Source organism: Coregonus clupeaformis, chromosome 21 (assembly GCF_020615455.1).
Source record: "Coregonus clupeaformis isolate EN_2021a chromosome 21, ASM2061545v1, whole genome shotgun sequence".
Classification (NCBI taxonomy): domain Eukaryota; kingdom Metazoa; phylum Chordata; class Actinopteri; order Salmoniformes; family Salmonidae; genus Coregonus; species Coregonus clupeaformis.
The window spans coordinates 7001724-7025720 of NC_059212.1; the positions used below are offsets into that span (position 1 = coordinate 7001724).

The following is a 23997-nucleotide window of genomic DNA, read 5'->3' on the forward strand; positions in this document are numbered from 1 at the left end:
GGGTTTTTGTTCCATGTTCTGTCAGTGTTACAGAGGACTTCACGTATCGTTCTTTATTTGTTGTTTTGTTCCAGGCTTTAATTAAATAAAGTCATGTTCGCTCAACGCGCTGCGCTTTGGTCTACTCATTCGTCAGACGATCGTGACATAATGCTATGTATTGATACGTTTCATCGGAACATTGCAAGTAGAGTGCGAATTACACCATGACATTCGGTGGGGGAGGGGGGGGTCTCTATCGAGTGCACAAAAACTATTTATAGGCCTAATAATAAAGACGTCATTTAAACGGATAAAATGAATTACCTTTTAATGTGGCATGAACATAACCTGTCATGATATTTTCATCCAATTGTCAAACAAATCACTTCAAAAAGTAGGCTACCTGTACATGTTCACCCCCCCTTCTAGTTTTGACTTTGCTGATAGCTACAGTCCTTTATTGAGGAATTGTGTACTTACTATGCCTGTGATATGTGGTTGTCCCAGCTAGCTATCTTAGGATGAATAAGGTGAGGGTGTTCATTTCATTTGGAAGCTTTTATTTTCATATTTACCGCTGTAAAGCATATTTACCACTACATTTTAAAATAGGAGAATGGTTAAATTAGCATTATTTAGAGACCCCCCCCATAGTTTGACTTATGTTGCTCCCCCGTAATTCACACCTTGGTTGCAAGAACATTCCTGTGTCCAGGTTTCTAAGGGTTTGAAGAATATTCCATCAACGACCCACCAAACATACACAGAACTTGGTTAATAATAATAATAATAATAATAATAATAACATGGTTGCCATGTTCTCAGAATATGAGATATTAATGTTCTAGACACGTTTCATGGGAACGTTGCAAGAACGTTCCTGTGTATCAGTCGTCAGGACGTTGTCTGATGGTCCCAAAGAAACGTTCTCCAAAAATGGTTTTGTCAATACACATCACCCCTTGTACTGTGGCCGAGCCCATCAAGGCTCTGATTGGTGAACTACTGATCCATTCACAGCTCTTTGTTGGCAAGGTTAGGGACACTCACACAAACAATGCTTTTAACATAGTGTTTTCAACTTACATATTTGACACACTTTGACATACATGATTACATTGTGCATGTTCATTTATACAGTCATTGTTATTCAACATGTCCTCCGCTGGGATTTGAAATCACAACCTCTTGATTCACAGCATTTCGATCTTCCTGCTGCACCACGTCTGTGTCAGTTATCAGTTATTAATCGGACTATTCTCTCATCATTGATTTGACTGACTTATTTCAGCAATTTTAGGGCTTTTTGTATAGTTGTCTAATGTTGGTGGGGCATATAATCCTGTTTTAATGTTACTCCTGAATCAATATGATCAATAAAATAGTTTTTCTTGAGTGTACTTTTAACAGAGCTGAGATTTACCTAACTTCAAATAATGCTAAATAGGTTCTCAGGAGGTTTTTGATAACATACATAACATGTTCCCTTAACTAACCGAAAACTGGACACTCAAACATCTGGGGAACATTACGGGTAACAAAACAAAAACATTCTCTCTCCCTAGAATTGTTAGCTGGGTAACTCTGTTTAAAGAATTAAGCCATACAGTGGCCCCATCCTGTGTTATCAGGGCTCTGAACATGCCTGGGCAGGCCTAATTCCCAGCATACCCAGCCCCTCGCTGGCAGCCCCATGCCTACTACTCTGTTTAAATACAACAACAATGTTGCATAGTAACACTTCAAAGTGGAAACATTGTGAAACATTGTAGAAACATTTATTATCTAGCTGTGGATGGGTTTTGTTTGAAGTATTGATTTATAGTTATATTATGTGGTCAGACACAATGAGTGATATTAATAGGGCTTGACTTCATAGGGCTTGACTTCATGGGGCTTGAGTTCATAGGGCCTGACTTCATAGGGCTTGACTTCAGAGGTCTTGACTTAATAGAGCTTGACTTCATAGGGCTTGACTTAATAGGGCTTGAGTTTTTCTTTAAATAGGGCTTGACTTCATAGGGCTTGACTTCATAGGGCTTGACTTTATAGGGCTGGATTTCCTAGGGCTTGACTTCCTAGGGCTTGACTTTAATGACCCATGGGGCGGCGCACAATTGGCCCAGCGTCGTCCAGGGAGGGGGGAGGGAATGGCCGGCAGGGATGTAGCTCAGTTGGTAGAGCACGGCGTTTGCAACGCCAGGGTTGTGGGTTCGATTCCAGTATGAAAAAATAAATAAAAATGTCTGCACTCACTAACTGTAAGTCGCTCTGGATAAGAGCGTCTGCTAAATGACTAAAATGTAAATGTTAATAGGGCTTGACTTATTAATAGGGCTTGACTTCATATGGCTTGACTTCATAGGGCTTGACTTCATAGGGCTTGACTTCATAGACTCTGGACACAATAGAAAGGTCAGGGAGAGTTTAGGGGACAGAGTGGCTATATACAGTTTAGGTATTCAATGAAGTGGAGCACTCAATCGGTCTATGTAGATGAGTTATGTAGATACGTTATTGGCCAGCATGATGATGTGTGTTGCCATGGACACAGCCCTCTGACTGACAAGCAATAATAATAATAGGTCATAACCGCTTATTGTGAAATGTCTGTGGATGTTCTGTTCTGAAATTAATACAATTGGTATTTACTTTGTTTTGGTAAATTATATCAAATGGCGTAGTTTATATCAATGTTTCATCACATGGTTTAATTTGGCATTCACTGATCAGAGGAAGTGATATTTCTTTCTTGTATTTGATTCTGACCGGCAAATCTATCTAAAACTACAGTGCTGTATTCTTTTGTAATGTTGTGTCTTTCTTTCCTAGGCAAGATTACTTCACAGACCAAATGTGTCAGCAAAATGGAGAAAGTACATTCTTCTACCCTGTATCATACAGTAAATGTCCCAATTAACGCACTCTCCCATTCATCATCTCAAATACTACACACATATAGAAACACACAACTTATTTGTGTGTTCCTTTACAGTGTTTTCCGCAACGAAGATCTTCGCTGCTCGCCATTCCGTTTCATAATTCCCAGGACCTGGCAGCACGACCTGGATCAGATCCTCGGTCTAGTCACAGAGAAGGCCAGTTTACGCACTGGAGCCGTGCGCAGGTCAGATACATACACATACACATACACAGACTCACACATGCATATAGACATACACACACACACAGACTCATACATGCATATAGACATACACACACACACACACACCCTCACACAGCATGTTTGACCTATATAATGGCAGCCTAACGCCCCCTCAGTGCCCTCAGGTACACAGATGACAGTCTCTCTGACCCCATTAGTGACCCCTGACCCTGTGACCTCTCAGGTTGTGCACTCTAGATGGTGTAACTGTGTCCAGTGCAGACGAACTGGTGAGTGGCCAGTACTACGTGGCTGTGGGAGCGGAGAGGTTCAAGAAGCTTCCCTACGTGGAGCTGTTGGTTCCTAAAGCCTCTGAGAGGTATGGATGGAATTATCATAGTACAGAGATTGTTAGATAATCTGAAAATAGAACAAACTGTTTATAGGCAGACAAGACAAAAAGGCTTTTGTGAACTAACAATCGCACTTGACTTCTCCCCCCCCCCCCTTACTATCTCTGACTTTGCTGATAGCTACTTTAGTGAGGAACAATTTACTTACTATGACTGAGATATGTGGTTGTCCCACCTAGCTATGTTAAGATGAATGCACTAACTGTAAGTCGCTCTGGATAAGAGCGTCTGCTAAATGACAAAAATGACAAATGTAAGACTAAATCAACAAATTTTACCTCTAGATTACTGAAGTGGGTGTATTCTATTCTAAAGAGATATTGGTCTCAATGGGACTCCCTGTTCAAATAAGGGTAAAATAAATATATGATAATATGATATAAAATAATCTGATATAATATAATAAATATAATATGATATAATATGATATAATATAATATGATATAATAAATATAATATGATATAATATAATATGATATAATATAATAAATATAATATGATATGATATAGTATAATATGATGTAATATAATAAATATAATATGATATGATATAGTATAATATGATGTAATATAATAAATATGATATGATATAGTATAATATGATATAATATAATACATATAATATGATATAATATGATATAGTATAATATGATGTATGATATATTATAATATAATTAATATAATATAATATGATATAATTTATTATAATATAATATTATATTATATAATATGATATCATTACTAAATATGATATAATATAATATGAAATTCTATATCATATGAGTTTCACATTATTTTCCAGAAATTACCCTGGAAATAGAAGGCTGTCAAGGAGATATAAGGTAAGCTACTGTCTGTCTATTACCTACTGTATGTCTAATACTTCATAGTCTAATATATTGTATATTTATTCTGGTCTGTAGGACAGTTGAGCTTGGTTATAAAGGTACACCCAGTAAAGCAATAAAAACAAGTAAGCATCCCAGAAGAAAAGTGCTCAAAATAGCCCACGTTAACATACAGTGGGGAAAATAAGTACAGTGGGGAAAAAAAGTATTTAGTCAGCCACCAATTGTGCAAGTTCTCCCACTTAAAAAGATGAGAGAGGCCTGTAATTTTCATCATAGGTACACGTCAACTATGACAGACAAAATGAGAAAAAAAAATCCAGAAAATCACATTTTAGGATTTGTAATGAATTTATTTGCAAATTATGGTGGAAAATAAGTATTTGGTCAATAACAAAAGTTTCTCAATACTTTGTTATATACCCTTTGTTGGCAATGACACAGGTCAAACGTTTTCTGTAAGTCTTCACAAGGTTTTCACACACTGTTGCTGGTATTTTGGCCCATTCATCCATGCAGATCTCCTCTAGAGCAGTGATGTTTTGGGGCTGTCGCTGGGCAACACGGACTTTCAACTCCCTCCAAAGATTTTCTATGGGGTTGAGATCTGGAGACTGGCTAGGCCACTCCAGGACCTTGAAATGCTTCTTACGAAGCCACTCCTTTGTTGCCCGGGTGGTGTGTTTGGGATCATTGTCATGCTGAAAGACCCAGCCACGTTTCATCTTCAATGCCCTTGCTGATGGAAGGAGGTTTTCACTCAAAATCTCACGATACATGGCCCCATTCATTCTTTCCTTTACACGGATCAGTCGTCCTGGCCCCTTTGCAGAAAAACAGCCCCAAAGCATGATGTTTCCACACCCATGCTTCACAGTAGGTATGGTGTTCTTTGGATGCAACTCAGCATTCTTTGTCCTCCAAACACAACGAGTTGAGTTTTTACCAAAAAGTTATATTTTGGTTTCATCTGACCATATGACATTCTCCCAATCCTCTTCTGGATCATCCAAATGCACTCTAGCAAACTTCAGAAGGACCTGGACTTGTACTGGCTTAAGCAGGGGGACACGTCTGGCACTGCAGGATTTGAGTCCCTGGCGGCGTAGTGTGTTACTGATGGTAGGCTTTGTTACTTTGGTCCCAGCTCTCTGCAGGTCATTCACTAGGTCCCCCCGTGTGGTTCTGGGATTTTTGCTCACCGTTCTTGTGATCATTTTGACCCCACGGGGTGAGATCTTGCGTGTAGCCCCAGATCGAGGGAGATTATCAGTGGTCTTGTATGTCTTCCATTTCCTAATAATTGCTCCCACAGTTGATTTCTTCAAACCAAGCTGCTTACCTATTGCAGATTCAGTCTTCCCAGCCTGGTGCAGGTCTACAATTTTGTTTCTGGTGTCCTTTGACAGCTCTTTGGTCTTGGCCATAGTGGAGTTTGGAGTGTGACTGTTTGAGGTTGTGGACAGGTGTATTTTATACTGATAACAAGTTCAAACAGGTGCCATTAATACAGGTAACGAGTGGAGGACAGAGGAGCCTCTTAAAGAAGAAGTTACAGGTCTGTGAGAGCCAGAAATCTTGCTTGTTTGTAGGTGACCAAATACTTATTTTCCACCATAATTTGCAAATAAATTCATTAAAAATCCTACAATGTGATTTTCTGTATTTTTTTTCTCAATTTGTCTGTCATAGTTGACGTGTACCTATGATGAAAATTACAGGCCTCTCTCATCTTTTTAAGTGAGAGAACTTGCACAATTGGTGGCTGACTAAATACTTTTTTCCCCCACTGTATTTAGTCAGCCACCAATTGTGCAAGTTCTCCCACTTAAAAAGATGAGAGAGGCCTGTAATTTTCATCATAGGTACACGTCAACTATGACAGACAAAATGAGAAAAAAACTCCAGAAAATCACATTGTAGGATTTTTTATGAATTTATTTGCAAATTATGATGGAAAAAAAGTATTTGGTCAATAACAACAGTTTCTCAATACTTTGTTATATACCCTTTGTTGGCAATGACACAGGTCAAATGTTTTCTGTAAGTCTTCACAAGGTTTTCACACACTGTTGCTGGTATTTTGGCCCATTCCTCCATGCAGATCTCCTCTAGAGCAGTGATGTTTTGGGGCTGTCGCTGGGCAGCACGGACTTTCAACTCCCTCCAAAGATTTTCTATGGGGTTGAGTACTGGAGACTGGCTAGGCCACTCCAGGACCTTGAAATGCTTCTTACGAAGCCACTCCTTCGTTGCCCGGGTGGTGTGTTTGGGATCATCGTCATGCTGAAAGACCCAGCCACGTTTCATCTTCAATGCCCTTCAAATCAAATCAAATCAAATTTTATTGGTCACATGCGCCGAATACAACAGGTGCAGACATTACAGTGAAATGCTTACTTACAGCCCTTAACCAACAGTGCATTTATTTTAAACAAAAAAAGTAAGAATAAAACAACAACAAAAAAGTGTTGAGAAAAAAAAGAGCAGAAGTAAAATAAAGTGACAGTAGGGAGGCTATATATACAGTAAAATAAAGTGACAGTAGGGAGGCTATATATACAGGGGGGTACCGTTGCATAGTCAATGTGCGGGGGGCACCGGCTAGTTGAGGTAGTTGAGGTAATATGTACATGTGGGTAGAGTTAAAGTGACTATGCATAAATACTTAACAGAGTAGCAGCAGCGTAAAAAGGATGGGGTGGGGGGCAGTGCAAATATTCCGGGTAGCCATGATTAGCTGTTCAGGAGTCTTATGGCTTGGGGGTAGAAGCTGTTGAGAAGTCTTTTGGACCTAGACTTGGCACTCCGGTACCGCTTGCCGTGCGGTAGCAGAGAGAACAGTCTATGACTAGGGTGGCTGGAGTCTTTGACAATTTTGAGGGCCTTCCTCTGACACCGCCTGGTATAGAGGTCCTGGATGGCAGGGAGCTTTGCCCCAGTGATGTACTGGGCCATACGCACTACCCTCTGTAGTGCCTTGCGGTCAGAGGCCAAGCAGTTGCCATACCAGGCGGTGATGCAACCAGTCAGGATGCTCTCGATGGTGCAGCTGTAGAATTTTTGAGGATCTGAGGACCCATGCCAAATCTTTTAGTCTCCTGAGGGGGAATAGGCTTTGTCGTGCCCTCTTCACGACTGTCTTGGTGTGTTTGGACCATGATAGTTCGTTGGTGATGTGGACACCAAGGAACTTGAAGCTCTCAACCTGTTCCACTACAGCCCCGTCGATGAGAATGGGGGCGTGCTCAGTCCTCTTTTTTTTCCTGTAGTCCACAATCATCTCCCTTTGTCTTGGTCACGTTGAGGGAGAGGTTGTTGTCCTGGCACCACACGGCCAGATCTCTGACCTCCTCCCTATAGGCTGTCTCATCATTGTCGGTGATCAGGCCTACCACTGTTGTGTCGTCGGCAAACTTAATGATGGTGTTGGAGTCGTGCCTGGCCATGCAGTCATGGGTGAACAGAGAGTACAGGAGGGGACTGAGCACGCACCCCTGAGGGGCCCCGTGTTGAGGATCAGTGTGGCAGATGTGTTGTTACCCACCCTTACCACCTGGGGGCGGCCCGTCAGGAAGTCCAGGATCCAGTTGCAGAGGGAGGTGTTTAGTCCCAGGATCCTTAGCTTAGTGATGAGCTTAGAGGGCACTATGGTGTTGAATGCTGAGCTGTAGTCAATGAATAGCATTCTCACGTAGGTGTTCCTCTTGTCCAGGTGGGAAAGGGCAGTGTGGAGTGCGATAGAGATTGCATCATCTGTGGATCTGTTGGGGCGGTATGCAAATTGGAGTGGGTCTAGGGTTTCTGGGATTATGCTGTTGATGTGAGCCATGACCAGTCTTTCAAAGCACTTCATGGCTACAGACGTCAGTGCTACGGGTCGGTAGTCATTTAGGCAGGTTATCTTAGAGTTCTTGGGCACGGGGACTATGGTGGTCTGCTTGAAACATGTTGGTATTACAGACTCAGTCAGGGACATGTTGAAAATGTCAGTGAAGACACTTGCCAGTTGGTCAGCACATGCTTGCTGATGGATGGAAGGAGGTTTTCACTCAAAATCTCACGATACATGGCCCCATTCATTCTTTCCTTTACACGGATCAGTCGTCCTGGTCCCTTTGCAGAAAAACAGCCCAAAAGCATGATGTTTCCACCCCCATGCTTCACAGTAGGTATGGTGTTCTTTGGATGCAACTCAGCATTCTTTGTCCTCCAAACACGACAAGTTGAGTTTTTACGAAAAAGTTCTATTTTGGTTTCATCTGACCAAATGACATTCTCCCAATCCTCTTCTGGATCATCCAAATGCACTCTAGCAAACTTCAGACGGGCCTGGACATGTACTGGCTTAAGCAGGGGGACACGTCTGGCACTGCAGGATTTGAGTCCCTGGCGGCGTAGTGTGTTACTGATGGTAGGCTTTGTTACTTTGGTCCCAGCTCTCTGCAGGTCATTCACTAGGTCCCCCCGTGTGGTTCTGGGATTTTTGCTCACCGTTCTTGTGATCATTTTGACCCCACGGGGTGAGATCTTGCGTGGAGCCCCAGATCGAGGGAGATTATCAGTGGTCTTGTATGTCTTCCATTTCCTAATAATTGCTCCCACAGTTGATTTCTTCAAATCAAGCTGCTTACCTATTGCAGATTCAGTCTTCCCAGCCTGGTGCAGGTCTACAATTTTGTTTCTGGTGTCCTTTGACAGCTCTTTGGTCTTGGCCATAGTGGAGTTTGGAGTGTGACTGTTTGAGGTTGTGGACAGGTGTCTTTTATACTGATAACAAGTTCAAACAGGTGCCATTAATACAGGTAACGAGTGGAGGACAGAGGAGCCTCTTAAAGAAGAAGTTACAGGTCTGTGAGAGCCAGAAATCTTGCTTGTTTGTAGGTGACCAAATACTTATTTTCCACCATGATTTGCAAATAAATTCATTAAAAATCCTACAATGTGATTTTCTGGATTTTATTTTCTCAACTTGTCTGTCATAGTTGACGTGTACCTATGATGAAAATTACAGGCCTCTCTCATCTTTTTAAGTGGGAGAACTTGCACAATTGGTGGCTGACTAAATACTTTTCTTCCCCACTGTATGTAGCTTAAGAAACACGGTTAATAAAATCAATAATTTGCTAGTAACAGATAACATTCATATTCTGACTATCTCTGAAACTCACTTAGATAATACTTTTGATGATACAGTGGTAGCAATACAAGGTTCTAACATTTACAGAAAAGATAGAAATGCCAATGGTGGAGGTGTTGATGTATATATATATATTCAGAACCACATTCCTGTAAAGATTTGAGAGGATCTCATGTTAAATACCGTCATAATATGGCTGCAGGTTCATCTGCCTCACCTAAAGCCCATTCTGGTGGGAAGCTGCTATAGACCACCAAGTGCTAACAGTCGGTATCTGGATAACATGTGTGAAATGCTTGATAATGTATCTGATGTCAATAGAGAGGTATACTTTCTTGGTGATTTAAATATTGACTGGCTTTCATCAGGCTGCCCACTCAAGAGAAAGCTTCAAACTGTAACCAGTGCCTGCAACCTGGTTCAGGTTACCAATCAACCTACCAGGGTAGTTACAAACAGTACAGGAATGAAATCATCAACATGTATTGATCATATCTTTACTAATGCTGCAGAGATTTGTTTGAAAGCAGTATCCAAATCCATCGGATGTAGTGATCACAATATAGTAGTCATATCTAGGAAAACCAAAGTTCCAAAGGCTGGGCCTAATATTATGTATAAGAGGTCATACAATAAGTTTTGTAGTGATTCCTATGTTGTTGATGTAAAGAATATTTGTTGGTCCATGGTGTGTAATGAGGAGCAAATAGACACTGCACTTGACACATTTTATGAAATTGCTTATTCCAGTTACTAATAAGCATGCACCCACTAAGAAAATGACAGTAAAAACGGTTAAATTGATGAGGAATTGAACAATTGTATGGTTGAGAGGGATGAAGCAATAGGAATGGCAAATAAGTCTGGCTGCACAACCGATTGGTAAATGTATTGCAAATTGAGAAATCATGTGACTAAACTGAATAAAAAGAAAAAGAAACTACACTATGAAACAAAGATAAATGACATAAAGAATGATAGTAAAAAGCTTTGGAGCACCTTAAATGACATTTTGGGGGAAAAAACTAACTCAGCTCCATCATTCATTGAATCAGATGGCTCATTCATCACAAAACCAACTGATATTGCTAACTACTTTAATGATTTTTTTAATTGGCATGATTAGCAAACTTAGGCATGACACTACACATCCAGTTATAACTGACCAAATTATGAAAGACAAGCGTTGTAATTTAGAATTCCGTAAAGTGAGTGTGGAAGAGGTGAACAAACGATTGTTGTCTATCAACAATGACAAGCCACCGGGGTCTGACAACTGGGATGGAAAATTACTGAGGATAATAGCGGACGATATTGCCACTCCAATCTAAGCCTACTAGAAAGTGTGTGCCCTCAGGCCTGGAGGGAAGCAAAAGTAATTCCGCTACCTAAGAATAGTAAAGCCCCCTTTACTGGCTCAAACAGCCGACCAATCAGCCTGTTACCAACCCTTAGTAAAGTTTTGGAAAAAATTGTGTTTGACCAGATACAATGCTATTTCACAGTAAACAAATTGACAACAAACTTTCAGCACGCTTATATGGAAGGACATTCAACAAGCACAGCACTTACACAAATGACTGATGATTGGCTTAGAGAAATTGATGATAAAAAGACTGCGGGGGCTGTTTTGTTAGACTTCAGTGCAGCTTTTGACATTATTGATCATAGTCTGCTGCTGGAAAAACGTATGTGTTATGGCTTTAAACCCCCTGCTATATTGTGGATAAAGAGTGACCTGTCTAACAGAACACAGAGGGTGTTCCTTAATGGAAGCCTCTCCAACATAATCCAGGTAGAATCAGGAATTCCCCAGGGCAGCTGTCTAGACCCATTACTTTTTTCAATCTTTACTAATGACATGCCACTGGCTTTGAGTAAAGCCAGAGTGTCTATGTATGCGGATGACTCAACACTATACATGTCAGTTACTACAGCGACTGAAATGACTGCAACACTTAAAGAGTTGCAGTTAGTTTCAGAGTGGGTGGCAAGGAATAAGTTAGTCCTAAATAAAGCACTGCTCAACCTTCTTAACAGCATTATCAACAAGGCAGCTCCTACAGGCCCTAGTTTTGTCACACCTTGACTAATGTTCAGTCGTGTGGTCAAGTGCCACAAAAAAGGAGAGATCTATCATGGCTCAAAGGGGAGGAGAGATTGACTTCATCACTACTTGTATTTGTGAGAGGTATTGACATTTTGAATGCACTGAGCTGTCTGTTTGAACTACTGGCGCACAGCTCGGACACCCATGCATACCCCACAAGACATGCCACCAGCGGTCTCTTCACTGTCCCCAAGTCCAGAACAGACTACGGGAGGTGCACAGTACTACATAGAGCCATGACTACACAGAACTCTATTCCACATAAAGTAACTGATGCAAGCAGTCAAATTAGATTTAAAAAAAAAATAGATAAAAATACACCTTATGGAACAGCAGGGACTGTGAAGCAACACAAACATAGGCACAGACACATGCATACACACACATGATAACATACGCACTATACACTATGTCTCCCGAGTGGCGCAGCAGTCTAAGGCACTGCATCGCAGTGCTAGCTGTGCCACTAGAGATCCTGGTTCGAATCCAGGCTCTGTCGTAGCCAGCCGCGACCGGGAGACCCATGGGGCGGCGCACAATTGGCCCAGGGTAGGGGAGGGAATGGTCGGCAGGGATGTAGCTCAGTTGGTAGAGCATGGCTTTGCAACGGCAGGGTTGTGGGTTCGATTCCCACGGGGGGCCAGTATGAAAAAATAAATTTAAAAAATAATAATGTATGCACTCACTAACTGTAAGTCGCTCTGGATAAGAGCGTCTGCTAAATGACTAAAATGTAAATGTAAATACACACACATACACATGGATTTTGTGTTGTAGGTATTTGGTAGTGGTGGAGTAGGGGCCTGAGGTCACACAGTGTGTTGTGAATGTATTGTAATGTTTTTAAAATTGTATGAACTGCCTAAATTTTGCTGGACCCCATGGGGATCCATAATAAATACAAAATACACCCTGTCTCCCTTTGTCTTGCTCAGGGGAGGAAGGCAGCCAGTGGCCCTGAGGACAGCTACAGTGACTCTGCTCTCCTGGACTCTCCAGAGGTACTGTCAAAAAACTGTAGCGAAAATGTAGCAGAAAATAATGTTTCTTATTGGACAAGTCCAAGTAGCCCAGCTCGGTTTCAGTCTGTTTTCTTCCATTTGGTGGCTAATGAACACAACCCTGGGGTTGTTGTCCCAGTCAGATGGGCGAAGGGTGAAGTCCACTGGGGACAAGGTGGGGGAGATGGCTCTCCCATCCATCCAGAGGAGACCAGTGAAGGAGGAGAGCTCTATCTTCTACGCCAGATCAGTGAAGGTCCGAGCGAGGAACAGAGCCCATCCCAGGCCTCCACCAAAGAGTGGACCAGGTAGGAGCACACACACACTCCAATTACCTTGGGGCCAGTGTCAGTCTTGCTGTTCTCACCAAGGACCTGATTTGCATAGGAATTAGATACCAGAAGGGGAGCCATAAGAAAGCAGCTTGTGGGTCTGGTGTTGCCCTGGCATATGGTCTGGTGTTGCCCTGGCATATGGTCTGGTGTTGCCCTGGCATATGGTCTGGTGTTGCCCTGGCATATGGTCTGGTGTTGCCCTGGCATATGGTCTGGTGTTGCCCTGGCATATGGTCTGGTGTTGCCCTGGCATATGGTCTGGTGTTGCCCTGGCATATGGTCTGGTGTTGCCCTGGCATATGGTCTGGTGTTGCCCTGGCATATGGTCTGTTGTTGCCCTGGCATATGGTCTGGTGTTGCCCTGGCATATGGTCTGGTGTTGCCCTGGCATATGGTCTGGTGTTGCACTGGCATATGGTCTGGTGTTGCCCTGGCATATGGTCTGGTGTTGCCCTGGCATATGGTCTGGTGTTGCCCTGGCATATGGTCTGGTGTTGCCCTGGCATATGGTCTGGTGTTGCCCTGGCATATGGTCTGGTGTTGCCCTGGCATAGTGTGAAATATTGCATTCATGATTGTGTCTATGCACATTTACAATGATTGATCATTCATGTTCATGTTGGTGTGTGTGTGTTTGAGTTGCAGCCCAGGCCAGTGTGTTCAAAGCTGTACGGAGGAGGAGAGAGGAGGTGCAGGGGGCTGAGGAGGTGCTGGAGGATAAGAATACAGCAGTAGATCTCCCCGTTGACCAGGTAGGCCTATACCTTTTATTGTCCTCTTACCCAAAGCTCTCCGTTCCATGACAGTGACCACGCCCTCCACTCTGAGATCCAGCTCCTACCCTCAGGTTCCAGATACAACTCCCCGGACTAAAAAGCAACCGATACGAGCACTCCTTTGTACCCACCACCATAAACATGTTAAACACAGGGCCCTGGCAGGGAAAGGGAATCAAATGGTCCTGATTTGGACATGCACTCTATTGCCTGAAGTTGCATATAATTATGTTTCTGTGTACTTTGTGGGGTGTTGTTGTTTTTTAAACTCTTTTGTATGTGCTCTAAGTTTTTTCATCGTGTTAACCCTGCCTATAACCAAACATCCTTCTGGGTTACAATCAAGTTTAAACTGTTCGTTCTTCCCTTAGCAGTGCAATGGGACCATTTACCATTTCTCTCCTTGAAATAATGTGTATGAGGGTTATATGTAATGTGTTTAGGTGTGGTTTATAGTTAAGCAAACTGTAGTATTGTGTCTTTATCTTTTAGAGCGTGGCAGAGACAGTGGAGGACGAGGACCTCATTGGGAGAAATCCTCCTCATTCAAACAGCCGAGATCAGGTGGGTTTCTGTCTGGGATAGCCTCATTCCTTGAGTAGCATGAGGTTTTGTAGAAGTCACAGTTTTATACACGTTTATTCACGCCGGTTTTATGATTGGTTGTTGTTAGTGTGAAAGGTTTGACAATTTGTATTTTTCTTCTCTAGACTTTGACCAAGGCTACAGAGGGTAAAATGTTCCGTGAAAAATATCCCCTTCCTCACCCAGAACACCCAGACAAGGTTTGTCTGGTCGAGGATCATCACTCATGATTTGCCAAATCATTCTCAAAATGTTTACCCTACCGAGATATGCTGTGACATTTACATTTTTACATTTGAGTCTGCTGTTAGATGATAGAACCACTCAAACAATTGTGATTCACAAAGGTGGAATCATCGACTGAGAAAGACAGGAACTCACCTGCAAATACCAGCTCTACAATCTGCAAAGAGGATGACGTCAATGGGAGCCCTATGCCTTATACAGAAGCGCCACAGGTACAGAAAGCTTTCATTCATTAAGTACAGTGCAATTAAGAAAATAGCACATACCTTTCACTACTTTAGGGCTCATCTTGCCTGTCTGTCTGTAGGTAGAGACTGAGGAAACGGCATATGTGTATGTGTGTGTGTGTGTGAGAGAGAGATATATTCATGAGCCAGATAACACAGACGACAGTGATCGTGTGTGTGTGTGTGTGTGTGTGTGTGTATACATACAGTATATACTGAGTGTACAAAGCATTAAGAACATCTTCCTAATATTGAGTTGTACCCTCCCCCCTTTTGCCCTCAGAACAGCCTCAAAGGTGTCGAAAGCGTTCCACAGGGATGCTGGCCCATGTTGACTCCAGTGCTCCCCACAGTTGTGTAAAATTGGCTGGATGTCCTTTGGGTGGTGGACCATTCTTGATACACACGGGAAACTGTTGAGCGTGAAAAACCCGGCAGCGTTGCAGTTCTTGACACAAACCGGTGCACCTAACTAGGGCTGTGGCGGTCACGAAATTTCATCAGCCGGTGATTGTCATGCAAATAACTGTCGGTATCACGGTAATTGACCGTTAATTAACATAAACACATTCAGCATCTCCTGGCTTCCACACATAGCCTACAAGCCACTGATGCAGACCTTTGGAACATCTACATTTAAAAAAGTCTAATAAATCTATGTAATATAGCCTACACCTTCACAATTAATCCATGATTTATTTTAGACAGGTCTAAAGAAACATGATATGAAGAAAATGTAGTCTATTTCAGAAGAACAGAATTGCATACTCTGAGTTGTCCTTATGTTAGGTCCTGATCTGGCTATGCCATATTGATGTGGGCTACACTCATTTAGCAGACAAGATTTGCTTAGAATTCCATGGCATTATTTTATATTATAGTATGAAGAATACAAATGAACAAAGCTGAATAAAATAGAAAGGATATTTTCTCCAAACGATTTGACTGAGTGGGCACATGCGGCTATTCCGTGTTGAGCGGTTAACAAAGAAATAGGTACTCCTATATGCTTCATTTAGAGTTATTAATGTAACTTTAGTTGTTCTACAGACGTTGGGCTATATGTTTCGATTTTCAATTACATTTGAGAAGCACTTGATAATGCCTTGAATTTCCCGGCGGCATCCCCTTTGTGTGGCCGTAATGCACCCTAAAAAACATCCATGCCTTTTGCAGCCCTTCTCCCTGAGTGCTGCATGATCCGAAGCACCTCTCACTCACATGGCTCTCCATCTCCAACCACTAGCATCCCCCAAAAACATTTATGCAATGAGGCTGACGCAACAGATCAGAACGTTTAGCTTTAAAATGTTGATAAACAATTAGGCTATTTCTTCACATTATAAGCGCAGCAATGCTCACATGGCAGTAGGCTATAAGTGTGAATGTTCCATTAGCGGGAAAACACCATCATCAAAAGTGATTGCAAATGCGATTTTTGCATGTAATGCTTTTATTATAAAGGTGCGTTTTTATGGTGAAAATTATTTTCCCAAAACTTGAAACTCATGCGCTGCTTATGTATGCCAGTTAGGCTCTACACCCCTTGTAAAGCGGATTCATGTGCTTAATTTTAAGAAGTTATTTGGCCACTTTAGTTGTGATACAAACCTTATCAAAACATATAGGCCTATGGGTGTCACGATCGTCTAAATAAGCGGACCAAGGCGCAGCGTTGCGAGTGAACATGATTACTTTTAATTAGAAAAGCACGTCAATACAAAACAAAAGACGAAAGTGAAGTCCAATAGTAACAAAGACTAAACTTGGAACAAAAACCCACAACCCACATGAGAACACAGACAGAATAAATATGGCTCCCAATCAGAGATAACGAGCCGACAGCTGACACTCGTTACCTCCGATTGGGAGTCACACGACACCACAATTAACACACAACCAACCGAATACACCCTTACAACCAACCCCACAACAAATACCCAACAAAACAAACACACCCTGGTTCATTCACAACGTCCCGGAACCAGAGCGTGACAATGGGCTAGGCTACATGAGGTGTGCGACTATGATTAGAAAAAGGCATTGTTTCTTGCCTTATGCTGGGCATCATTCACAAGTGATAATATATAATTCACAAGTGATAGGCTAATGTTGTCACCCATCAGACTATTCTTGATTTAATCTTGTCTTTACATATACTGTGAAATTAATTTTGATTTAGAATGGACCATTATCATGCACCTGTCTTGAAACGGGCTGGGGAAAAAATACATGTCATCTCTGCACTTAAATAGCGAATGGAGGACGCTTTTCCCGTGGTTCATTTTCATGAGGAAAAGGCGCAGTGGTCTAAGGCACTGCATCGCAGTGCTAACTGTGCCACTAGAGATCCTGGTTCGAATCCAGGCTCTGTCGCAGCCGGCCGCGACCGGGAGACTCATGGGCGGCGCACAATTGGCCCAGCGTCGTCCAGGGTAGGGGAGGGAATGGCCGGCAGGGATGTAGCTCAGTTGATAGAGCATGGCGTTTGCAACGCCAGGGTTGTGGGTTCGATTCCCATGGGGGGCCAGTATAAAAAAATTAAATAAAAAAAAAGGTATTCACTAACTGTAAGTCGCTCTGGATAAGAGCGTCTGCTAAAATGACTAAAAATGTAAAATACTCCTGTTGTAAAGAGAAGCAATGTGCTTAATATTAGGAAAGTTGAGAAATAAATATAGTAGGCCTAGCCTATAGAAAGCTGATGGGATCCTCCTCTTTTTAATAGAGGCCATTCTCGCGCGATTGCATAGCCTATAGAAATGTTGTGCAACATGAGCTCATGGGCTCTAATGAAGTATTTTATTTTATTTTCAATTACATTTGCATTTTACATTTTTTAAAACATTTTAGTCATTTAGCAGACGCTCTTATCCAGAGCGACTTACAGTTAGTGAGTGCATACATTATTTTTTGTATTTTTCATACTGGCCCCCCGTGTGAATCAAACCCACAACCCTGGCGTTGCAAACGCCATGCTCTACCAACTGAGCTACATCCCTGCCGGCCATTCCCTCCCCTACCCTGGACGACGCTGGGCCAATTGTGCGCAGCCCCATGGGTCTCCCGGTCGCGGCCGGCTATGACAGAGCCTGGATTCAAACCAGGATCTCTAGTGGCACAGCTAGCACTGCGATGCAGTGCCTTAGACCACTGCGCCACTCGGGAGGTTACTTAAAATTTTTTCAACATAACAGTATTCCAAATATATTCAGGAATGTTTAGAATTATTGTTTGAAGTCAACATAACCACTGTTCCACTCACAGGCCTAAGCTGGTAGGTGGGTAAACTGTTTGGGGTTGAGTAGTAATCTTGGCTGAGTGTGGAGCTTTGAGGTGACTGGGGTTGGTTCTGATGTTCTGGGGTATTCAGGGGCAGGGGCGCAGCCTCACTGGATCAACCTGTGACATCGGCACACCCCTTCTTCACCCATCCTACCTCTCCCTGACCACCAGAGAAACATCCTTTGACTGTCCTTCTTTAGGGTGTAGTAGCATGTTGCTATGGCAGTCTGGTGGGAGGCATTACTGTAGTGATCTCCAGGCAGGGGTTGGCGTGTCAGCGGTCCAGCGAGCGTTTCTGGATGGCCTCCGAGACGGCGGTGTGCAGCATTGCGATGACAGAGCGAGGGTCGTCACTGCTTACCACAGCACTGCCCGACACAATCATGTTAGCGCCTGCCTCAGCACACTTATGGATGGTAGAAGGACCCACTCCTCCGTCCACCTCAATGTCCAGAGAGGGAAACTGACTCCTCAGCCAGCTCACCTTGGGCATCATGTCCTCCATGAACTTCTGGCCTCCGAAGCCAGGCTCCACAGTCATGACCAAAGCCATGTTGATCTGTCCAGCCCACGGGGCCAACTCCTCTACTGTAGTCCCAGGCTTTATGGCCAGGCCCACCTTCATGCCGCTCTCTCTGATCTCCTTGATGAGGTTTCCAGAATTGGTGGTGGCCTCTAGGTGGAATGTGTACTGATTGGCTCCTGCTGCTGCCATGGGTTTCACCCACTGCTCTGGCCTTGATACCATCATGTGCATGTCAAAGAAAGGGCCCGGCCCCACACAGTTCCTCAGGCACTCCACCATGGGATGACCGAACGTGATGTTGGGTACAAAATGACCGTCCATAACGTCGAGGTGCAAGAAGTCAGCCCCGCACTCCATCATTCGGACACATTCAGTGCCCAGGCAGGCCAGGTCACAGCTGAGGATGGACGGGCCTATCTTTGCGCTGTAAGACATGTTGGTGCTATCTGCTCTGCTCTCATCAGACTCATCAGACTCTCATCAGACAGATTTGCATTGATGTCAGAGTGATTAGAGGGACAATAGAGTGCTGAGTACAAGGCAGTTAGTAAGTTTGGTAGGCTACTAATGACCATCAGCAGAATCAGAGCTTGGAGAAGCTTAATTACCATGACTAAACGGTCACGTGGAATTTGACTGCCTTCATGACTCGTGACAGCCGGTGTGGCGGAAATATGGTCACCGCAACAGGCCTGTGCCAGGCACCTACTACCATACCCCGTTCAAAGGCACTTAAAAATGTTGTCTTGCCCATTCTGTCTCCTCCCCTTCATCTACACTTATTGAAGTGGATCAATAAGGGATCATAGCTTTCACCTGGATTCACCTGGTCAGTCTAAAGCCTTGTTCACACTGCAGGCCTTAATGCTCAAATAAGTTTTGTTTTTCAAATCCGTTTTGAACTACTGACTGTCTAAACAGCAAGTTACAAGTAACCAAATCGGATTTGCGTGTTCAGACAGCAGTCATTTGCTGACAAGCCTATGCTAGTTGTCATAGTAATGGCGTGTGTGTGCAGTGGTGTAGGCTGATTGGTGGTGGTGCTTGTGCTTCCTATCACTCAGAAGTTATGTAGCAAGCTAAGGTGACAACAATGCCTGCCATGGATGTTTCCCAGTTGCTTTGAATGTTCAAAATCATAGTGTAAGAACACTTTTAATGCCTCAAAGGATAACATGATCCAACTTTCAAAACAAATCCTTTCTGGCTAGCCACAGCAGTCAACTAGCTAGCTAGCTAGCTGTTTAGCTTTATAGCACATTCACTAATTTGTTTGTAAACAATTAACAAGCTAGTTAGCTACCACATGTTCTTGTCAAACTGTCAGAGTAGCCAGCAAGCAACAAGATATGCCAAATAACAGTTTAAAAACCACTTGAGGGCAAATAAATCAGATTTGAGCATTCAGACAAAAGTCACATGGCCAGGAATCAGATTTGTATCTGACGTCAAACCACCTACGAAGGTGGTTTTGAAATTTGGCTTGAAATATCCGATTCCATGGGCTTTTTGGCTGTTCAGACTGCAGGAAAATAAACAGATTTGAATCGGAGATGCAAATAAATTGGATTAGAAACTGCCAATGATATGCAAATGTCATGGAAAGAGTAGGTGTTCATAATGTTTTGTACACTCAGTGAATGTGTTCTTGTGCGATATACTCATTCAATGATATATTAATTCACTATCACACTGAAGATGTTTGCTACATTAATAAGGTTAAATGTTTTTCATGGTTTACATGTTCTTCCTCTGACAAAGGTAAACACATCCCTGGAGCATGAGATGCACTCTACCGCAGATCCATCTGTCCACAAAAAACAAGGCGCTGCCTTAGAGAGTTGTGTGTCTGCTACTGAGACACCAGAGGTACACACACACACACACACACACACACACACACACACACACACACACACACACACATTGCTATTCAGTACAGTGCATGAATACACAAATACAGAGACGAACACACTCAATGTCTCGAAATTAATTCTGTCTGTACACTCACTCCTATTCAAGGAGCCGAAGACGAAGAATATCCTTAAAATAAAATATCTTATGGCCCTGTCTGATTGGTTTATTCTAGCAAGGGAGTCCTCATACCCCCCACCGACACCGTAATGGAGCAGTCCGGTCCCCCCACCAACACCGTAATGGAGCAGTCCGGTCTCCCCACCAGACACCATAATGGAGCAGTCCGGTCCCCCCACCAGACACCGTAATGGAGCAGTCCTCATACCCCCCACCGACACCGTAATGGAGCAGTCCGGTTCCCCCCACCAGACACCGTAATGGAGCAGTCCGGTCCCCCCACCAGACACCGTAATGGAGCAGTCCGGTCTCCCCACCAGACACCGTAATGGAGCAGTCCGGTCCCCCCACAAGACACCGTAATGAAGCAGTCCGGTCCCCCCACCAGACACCGTAATGGAGCAGTCCGGTACTCCCACCAGACACCGTAATGGAGCAGTCCGGTCCCCCCACCAGACACCATAATGGAGCAGTCCGGTCCCCCCACCAGACACCGTAATGGACACACACACACACACACACACACACACACACACACACACACACACATTGCTATTCAGTACAGTGCATGAATACACAAATACAGAGACGAACACACTCAATGTCTCAAAATTAATTCTGTCTGTACACTCACTCCTATTCAAGGAGCCGAAGACGAAGAATATCCTTAAAATAAAATATCTTATGGCCCTGTCTGATTGGTTTATTCTAGCAAGGGAGTCCTCTTACCCCCCACCGACACCGTAATGGAGCAGTCCGGTCCCCCCACCGACACCGTAATGGAGCAGTCCGGTCCCCCCACCAGACACCGTAATGGAGCAGTCCTCATACCCCCCACCGACACCGTAATGGAGCAGTCCGGTCTCCCCACCAGACACCATAATGGAGCAGTCCGGTCCCCCCACCAGACACCGTAATGGAGCAGTCCTCATACCCCCCACCGACACCGTAATGGAGCAGTCCGGTCCCCCCACCAGACACCGTAATGGAGCAGTCCGGTCCCCCCACCAGACACCGTAATGGAGCAGTCCGGTCCCCCCACCAGACACCGTAATGGAGCAGTCCGGTCCCCCCACCAGACACCGTAATGAAGCAGTCCGGTCCCCCCACCAGACACCGTAATGGAGCAGTCCGGTACTCCCACCAGACACCGTAATGGAGCAGTCCGGTCCCCCCACCAGACACCATAATGGAGCAGTCCGGTCCCCCACCAGACACCGTAATGAAGCAGTCCGGTCCCCCCACCAGACACCGTAATGGAGCAGTCCGGTCCCCCCACCAGACACCGTAATGGAGCAGTCCGGTCCCCCCACCAGACACCGTAATGGCCTGTGGCTGATGAGGAGAGTGGAGGAGAGTAACAAGATCATTGTTTCTATAATCTACCATCTATTGTTTTCATTAGTAAACTGAGAATCCAAAATGTGAATGTATTCTTTATAATATTGACATATTTTGCAGGAAATACTGTGGTACAGTAATCAGGTAATCTATGTAATGTTTCATTAAAAATAATACTAATGATGCACAATGCTTTTACTTTGATGGAAAGCGGCAAACATATTGTAAACAGGAAAAAGTATTTTTGAGACAATAATAGAACAGGTAGGACATAGGGTTCTGTATTATATAGTAATACATTGTATATGTGTTATTTCATAGTTTTCATGTCTTCACTATTATTCTACAATGTAGAAAATAGTCAAAATAAAGAAAAACCCTGGAATGAGTAGGTGTGTCCAAACTTTTGACTGGTAATTAAAACATTACATTGATTAAAACAAGTGAACTCTAGTTGGTCCATTTTCAAAACCAACACATTGACTGTGATCTTCTGCAGGCCTATAGCCTAGTGTTTCTATGGGCATTCACACAGCATGGCATCAGAATGACAATAATAGCTGGCTTGGCTTTAACTAGATGGGCAATAAATCTGGACCATGGCTGGAATGAACCCTACATGAACTCAGTCTCACAATAGTTGTCAGGGTTGGAGTGTAGTGGGATGTGGAATCACACGCAGGACACAGAGATATAAATCCAAAGCTCTTTAGTGAAGTCCGTAGTGCACGCCAAAACCGGCAACAGGCCACAGGCGAAAACAAACGCACACTAGACAGTCAAAGTAAGTATGCACAACGTGCAGGACTCTCTATTACAACCCGAAAATAAGAGAGAACAAAATACAGAGGACCAAAACCACACGACAGCAGAACAATTACACACAACCCCTGACCTAACACAAGGGAACTAAATAGGGTGCCTAATGAAACTAAACAACGAACAGGTGTGACAAACAGACAAAACCAATCAAACAAGAAACATAGAACGGTGGCAGCTAGTACTCCGGAGACGACGACCGCCGAAGCCTGCCCGAACAAGGAGAAGGGGCCACCCCGGCCGAAACCGTGACAGTACCCCCCCCCTTGACGCGCGGCTCCAGCCGTGCGCCGCCCCCGGCCTCGGGGACGACCAGGAGGACGCGGAGCAGGGCGCGTAGGATGACCACGATGGAATTCGGTCAGAAGAGACACGGCACCCAGCACCGCTCCTCCGGGCCGTACCCCTCCCACTCCACGAGATATTGGAGACCCCCCATCCGGCGTCTCGAATCTAAGATGGCCCGAACAGTGTACGCCGGAGCCCCCTCGATGTCCAACGGGGGCGGAGGAGTCTCTTCTATCTCAAAGTCCTGGAGTGGACCAGCTACCACCGGCCTGAGGAGAGACACATGGAACGAGGGGTTAATATTTTTGTAATCAATGGGCAGTTGTAACCTGTAACACACCTCGTTCAATCTCCTCAGGACTTTACAAGGCCCCACAAACCGCCGACCCAGCTTCCGGCAGGGCAGGCGGAGGTGCAGGTTTCTGGTTGAGAGCCAGACTCGATCTCCAGGTGCGTACACTGGCCCCTCACTGCGGTGGAGGTCGGCGCTCGTCTTCTGTCGACGGATGGCTCGCTGCAGATGGACGTGTGCAGCGTTCCACGTCTCCTCCGAGCGCCGCACCCACTCATCCACAGCAGGGGCCTCGATCTGGCTCTCATGCCAAGGTGCCAGAACCGGCTGGTACCCTAACACACACTGGAAAGGGGTTAGTTTAGTGGAGGAGTGGCGGAGAGAGTTCTGTGCCATTTCGGCCCAGATCACATATCTCGCCCACTCCTCCGGCCGGCCCTGACAATATGACCTCAGAAACCTACCCACATCCTGGTTGACACGTTCGACCTGCCCATTACTCTCCGGGTGGTAACCCGAGGTAAGGCTCACCGAAACCCCCAACCGTTCCATAAACGCTCTCCAGACTCTGGAGGTAAACTGGGGGCCTCGATCAGACACTATATCCTCGGGTACCCCGTAATGCCGGAAGACGTGAGTAAAT

The 23997-nt window shown here is 44.2% G+C and overlaps 2 protein-coding genes across 4 annotated transcripts in view; one reads left to right on the forward strand and one right to left on the reverse strand.

The window, feature by feature from the left end:
* Positions 1-21972, forward strand: part of LOC121539008 (doublecortin domain-containing protein 2-like) — a 35329-nt gene extending 13357 nt beyond the window's left edge. The window contains exons 3-15 of one of the 3 annotated variants that reach the window (XR_005995312.2): positions 2815-2885; positions 2978-3109; positions 3333-3467; positions 4304-4343; positions 12535-12600; positions 12740-12908; positions 13575-13687; positions 14204-14275; positions 14422-14496; positions 14644-14754; positions 20342-20449; positions 20670-21109; positions 21327-21972. Coding sequence is in view for 2 of the 3 variants with exons in the window: in XM_041847173.2 (XP_041703107.2) it covers positions 2815-2885; positions 2978-3109; positions 3333-3467; positions 4304-4343; positions 12535-12600; positions 12740-12908; positions 13575-13687; positions 14204-14275; positions 14422-14496; positions 14644-14754; positions 20342-20449; positions 20670-20771 (1194 nt within the window). In the remaining variant the exon portion in view is untranslated. Of the gene's footprint in view, positions 1-2814; positions 2886-2977; positions 3110-3332; positions 3468-4303; positions 4344-12534; positions 12601-12739; positions 12909-13574; positions 13688-14203; positions 14276-14421; positions 14497-14643; positions 14755-20341; positions 20450-20669 lie in introns of all 3 variants that reach the window. The other 2 variants (XM_041847173.2, XM_041847174.2) reach the window with 2 other exon arrangements.
* Positions 17954-19105, reverse strand: LOC121539009 (ribulose-phosphate 3-epimerase-like). Its single transcript, XM_041847175.2, has one exon. The coding sequence runs from the start codon at positions 19013-19015 to the stop codon at positions 18329-18331; it is 687 nt and encodes a 228-aa protein (XP_041703109.2). The 5' UTR covers positions 19016-19105; the 3' UTR covers positions 17954-18328.
* Positions 21973-23997: the final 2025 nt, after the last annotated feature.

Coding starts and splice junctions, on each gene's coding strand:
- LOC121539009 (XM_041847175.2), bottom strand. CDS start 19,015: ATGTCTTACAGCGCAAAGATAGGCCCGTCCATCCTCAGCTGTGACCTG.